This window comes from Aplysia californica, unplaced genomic scaffold, assembly GCF_000002075.1.
Source record: "Aplysia californica isolate F4 #8 unplaced genomic scaffold, AplCal3.0 scaffold00251, whole genome shotgun sequence".
NCBI lineage: Eukaryota > Metazoa > Mollusca > Gastropoda > Aplysiida > Aplysiidae > Aplysia > Aplysia californica.
Genome location: NW_004797521.1, coordinates 73,524 through 78,689, shown reverse-complemented (window position 1 = coordinate 78,689; position 5,166 = coordinate 73,524). Strand labels below are relative to the sequence as shown.

At 41.0% G+C, this 5,166-nt stretch overlaps 1 protein-coding gene across 1 annotated transcript in view; it reads right to left on the bottom strand.

Moving 5' to 3' along the window:
- The window catches only part of LOC106012051 (UPF0686 protein C11orf1 homolog), a gene marked incomplete at its 3' end in the record, with an annotated part of 9,937 nt that overhangs the window by 803 nt on the left and 3,968 nt on the right, over positions 1 to 5,166 (bottom strand). Inside the window, 1 exon segment of the mRNA XM_013083730.2 lies at positions 70 to 193. Coding sequence (XP_012939184.1) covers positions 70 to 180 — 111 coding nt within the window.

Here is a 5,166-nt window from a genome sequence, read left to right as displayed (position 1 = left end):
GGAGGAGGGATAGGCGGGGGGGATTGACAGAATCGACAGAAACGTGTGGCATTAATTAACCGGCCTGACCTTCAAATCCTCGTTGGTGTGCGACCAGATCTCTCCTCCACCCGTGGCACCTCGCACCATGCTGCGAAATGCTGGTGAGCGCGTGCGCCCAATGTGCGTCGACTGTTGCATCTGGAGGAATTTCCTGTTTGCAGTGTATTAGAAGAAAAAAATCTAGTGAAGAAGAGAAACATAGGCGCAGTTATTCTCTGCAACTTCTCCATATTTGTTGCGACTTTACCGTCGACGTAAACAGACGTGGGGCTCTAAGGACACACGCCGGTACTCTCACAGTATGAAACCTAGTTTACACACTTTCACAGATTTACATAGTTTACACACACTCACGGACTTAGATAGTTTACACACACTCACGGATTTACATAGTTTACACACACTCACGGATTTACTTAGTTTACACACACTCACGGACTTACATAGTTTACACACACTCACAGATTTACATAGTTTACACAAACTCACATATTTACATACAGTGTATCAGTTTACACACTTACAGATTTACACAGTTTACACACACTCACAGATTTACATACAGTGTATTAGTTTACACACACTCACAGATCTACATAGTTTACACACACTCACAGATATACACAGTTTACACACTCACAGATTTATATAGTTTATATACACTCACAACGTTACACACAGGGCATCAGTTTACACACACTGACAAAGCTACACACTTCAGTCAACATATCGACTGCTTTGTGCAAGGCTCCGACATACGCCATTTTGAAAAGCGACGTTGGACGAAATATGACACTCTCACAGTTGATATGTTAACTGTGCCTTGAAAACTTGGAAGAAAAAAGCTAGATGTAGACCATAGATTTACTCTAAGTTGCTACGACTAAATGTGCTATGGCTAAATGAGAGCAGATGATGAGTCGCAGTCGGACGAAGAATATAATATTGTTTTCTCTGCTCTTTCCTTCACCTTTCTTTTGAATAAAATATTAAAATAGAACATTTTAAGTAAAATCTGAGCGAAATTTTATATTGATAGCTTAAATAGTTTGGGCACAATGCATGTCTAAATTTAGTGAGTCGAGTTCAGACCGATTCCCCCCCCCCCCCCCCCCCCCCCCCACCGGGGGGGGAGAGCAGGTGTGAACAAATGGTGGAGCAACTCAAATTTTATTTTATGATTTAAAAAAATTGGCATGAATTTGATTTTCTGAAAAATTTCCAGAGACGTGACAGATAAAATGAAATTCACAACAACATAAAATAAAAAGTTCAAAGTGTTCTATTTTCATTTGTATCCATGTGTGAGTGTTTGGTGAAAATATAAAAGCTGGGCTGTGTGTTGATTCAGACCCATACAATGAATTACATAGACAGATGTACGGCACCAAGTTGTGATTTCATAGCGCGAACAACAGACCAGTATTAGTGCTAGATCTAGCCCTAAAACTACGACTCGGGCCATGTTCCGGTACATATCAAGGGTCCTAACTATCAGATACATCATTTTCTGAGTCACTAGAACTAGTAAAACAAACAGAAGTATCGAAAACAGCGAAATTATGTGATTCTTGTTCATGCGACTTCTTCGACCGTTACTTCGCCGTGCACGACTATCAAGTTACTATCACTATCAACTTAATAGAAAAAACATAGTGCGAGTTCAACCCCAGTTGGAGCGACAGTCCTTCACCTTCAATTACTTAAAAAATTACCACGCAACTTCCGCCAAACTCGACACGAAACTAAAAAAGTGGCAAAACTAGCACTGGAGTCTGTTTCCGTACAAGTTTCAGAACAAAACCGCAAAGTCCATCCCGTCGGGGGTACGGGATCCGTACCTACAAACCGTCCCGTGCCTGTGACGGGAACCGTAGTCAGTGAGTGAAAGTTACGACAGCTGCACGGGACCTGGTGACATAGACTGTCGGAAATTGACGTTTTCTAACTTCTACGCCAACTAGCTGGGGATGGTGGGGAAGCCCAACAGCAAATTATTTTTTAAAAGATTGGAATTAGGGGTGGGGTGTTACAATTATATTTTTTGTAAAATTGAAGAAAACAAATTGAAAAGCCTTAACGATTCCGCCAAATTTGTAATTATGGGCAGCCCTTTGATTTCCCAGCTTTCTCCCGTATATTTTCGTTTTCATTCACTTCCATGGTGTTTTCCCGACCAGGAAATCTGAAAATGAAATTCCTGGCCTTTTCTCATTTTCCTGGGTGAGTGGGAGCCCTCATTTGATATTCAAAGCACACATTTCTGCTCTTGAGACTAAAAAAACCAAACGGCACTGTAACTTGTCTGGTTATTTTGTTCGACACACTGAAGTCTGGAACAATGTTCACTTTTGTCACTTGAAGCTTTGCATGGCACTTCTGCAGGCCAGTAAATAAACACAAATATGTGATAACAAAAATCTTGATCAAGTAATAACATTTTTTGTCCATTTGTCTACATGAGTACAGTGGTGCTGAGATTTAATGAAGTCGTCGGGCCTGACCTTCAATTTTCTTGAATCTGAGCATTTGTTACCCGGTATAGCAATGTGAGCCACAAGTTGTGTTACAACATAGGGTCTAGCATACACGGCAACGTACATGTATCCCACAGACCGGAATGCTCATTACGTAGACCTAGATGTCTAGGCTAGCATTTCATTGTTCAGTAGCCGCGGGGAGTGGGTGGAAATGACTGTGACGCTACTGTCGTCTTTGCCGATTTTCCACGCCTGAAACACTGGCGCCTACATACCCTGCCCTTGCTCTATGATGAGTGTTAGTTAAGCTTGTAGATTTTACCCATGACTGTATCCATTTGTTGGACTGTGTTTCTTAGGCAGATCTATAAAAATAGGTCATTTACATGATTTAGGATTTAGATTCTAGGTGTACACTGCAAATTCCCTCTTTTTAAAAACTCTTTAACCATGCAATTTAAATCACGTTTCCGCGTAATTTTCTCGTGTTTGTGGAAATGCGACTAAATATACCACGTTTTTAAAAACGCTTGTTTCACGACAAGCTGATCGATAAAGAGTTACCCAGAGGTAGAATTCATTTATCTTTGACTTCCGTGTCAAACTAAACTCTTGTTAGCTCATATATTTTTATATTCGGCCCGAACCATAATACAATAAAAACTTCACATCTGACTGTGGTATCGTCCAGCTATTGTTACGGACCTCGACTACCGGACACTGCCCCCGTCCAGGCATGGTTAAAGAGTTTTAATCTGCTGGCTTTAGGCAGGCTAACATTTTTTTTAAAATGTGTCGGATCCTTGGAGCGACCTTCATTAATAAATTTAGGTGTTGAAGAGCCACCTTTTAAACCTGTATGCAAAGATCTTACATGATTAAACAGAGCACCAGTTTGATTTTATCGTAGATCTAGATCTAGATTTAGATCTCTAGAATTATTCAGGTTTCAAATTAAAAATTCATGCGCTGTCAAAGGCACCTTTTGGTTTCGTCTCAAATACAAATAATCCTAGATCTAGAATCTAGACTAAGTATTGCAAACAAAAAATTTATTTACAATTCAGTAGGCCTATTTTTTGACATGCGACTACACGCAGTGCATAAACCCGACGACGATTGGCTGAACCTGTGACCCATGAATACATACGACATGACACCCTCCCTGTCACTCTCACCACCCCCTCTCTCTCTCTCCCTCTTTCCCAAGGCTGGGTAACAAACAAAAAAGCCTCCAATATGTAACATGTGTATTACGTCTAGACTCTAGATTCAAGGTTCTTCTTCTTCTTGTTCTCCTCCTCCTCTAATTCCTCCTGCTCCTCTCCTCGTCCCCCTGCTTCTTCTTCTTCTCCTACCTCGTGCTCCTCCTCCTCGTCCCCCTGCTTGGTCTTCTTCTTCTCCTCCCTCCTCCTCATTCTTCTTCTTCTTCATTTCTTCTCCTCTTCCCACAGGATCAGCCAATAGTAGCCTGGTTTACGCCCTGCGTGTAGTCGCATGTTATTTTTTGCTGTTTGTCAGTCTAGCCATCATTTAAGTATGGCCAGCCCAGCCGTATACTAGCCGTCATTAAACGGCTAGCTGTAGGCCCGGTTACACGTAACGATAAATTGTACAAAAACTGGACGATCTAGCTATCATACAATAAATTTCTGAAGTGCCTATTTGCAACGCCGCGTTGCGATTAGCGCCAGTGCAAAATAAAACGCCGTGTCGCCGTGTGTAAAATATGAAGCATAATCTGCGCTCCATTGTTGGAAGTTCTGATGGTCGAAGTGACAGCGCGTCTGCGCTCAAAGTCAAACCATTATTTTTTTAACGTGGGTTCGATCCCGGTCCTGGACGTTTTTATTTTCTTTGGGTTTTTTTGTTGTTGTTGTCCTCTTCTTGGACCAACAAACTGTTCCCATAATTATTTCTTTTTGCTTTGTAGTTTTTTTATGTAGTGATGAAGCATGCACGTTCGGGTTTTGTCCCCAAGAGGAGCTCTGTAGCCTACAAAGTAGACCTTAGTATAGCCTATACTTTTCCTTTTACCAATTTAGGCCTGGTTAAAGTTCAGTAGTGGCTTTCCTTGGTCTGTGAGTCTAATCTTTTTTCTTTTTTAAAAATTTTAGGCTCAGGAGAAGGAAAAAAAAAACCCTTCTGGGACCGGGATTCGATGCCGCGCTTGGAAGCACTGAACATTAGACTTAGAGAACGTAGACAGTAGACAGCTAGTATACGTTCTCTAGGCCTAACTTAAAGTTCGAGTTGCACCATCTTGTTATTGTTATCCAAGCGTCTTTCAACTTAAACTTGCTCAAACTCTAACTCAGATGATTATGATTATGAGAGATGAACAAGACGTCTACTTTTGTGCAAACAATGTCAGAAACAATTGTTCGATCTAATCTAGATTTTTCTAGATCTAGATCTACCCAATATTGATCGGAATAAAGACGTTATAAAAAAAAGGAGTCAAATCCTAGGATGTTTATAAAAAAACTGAGAAAGCTTCCACAATTCAGGCAGAACTACAATATTATCATGTAGAAACAATGGCTACTACATCTTGTAGCTGTATTATTAGTGTTATTCATCAGTTCATGCTCTATCATCATCATCATCACTCTGCGCCCCTCGGGGACTCATGCATGCAGGT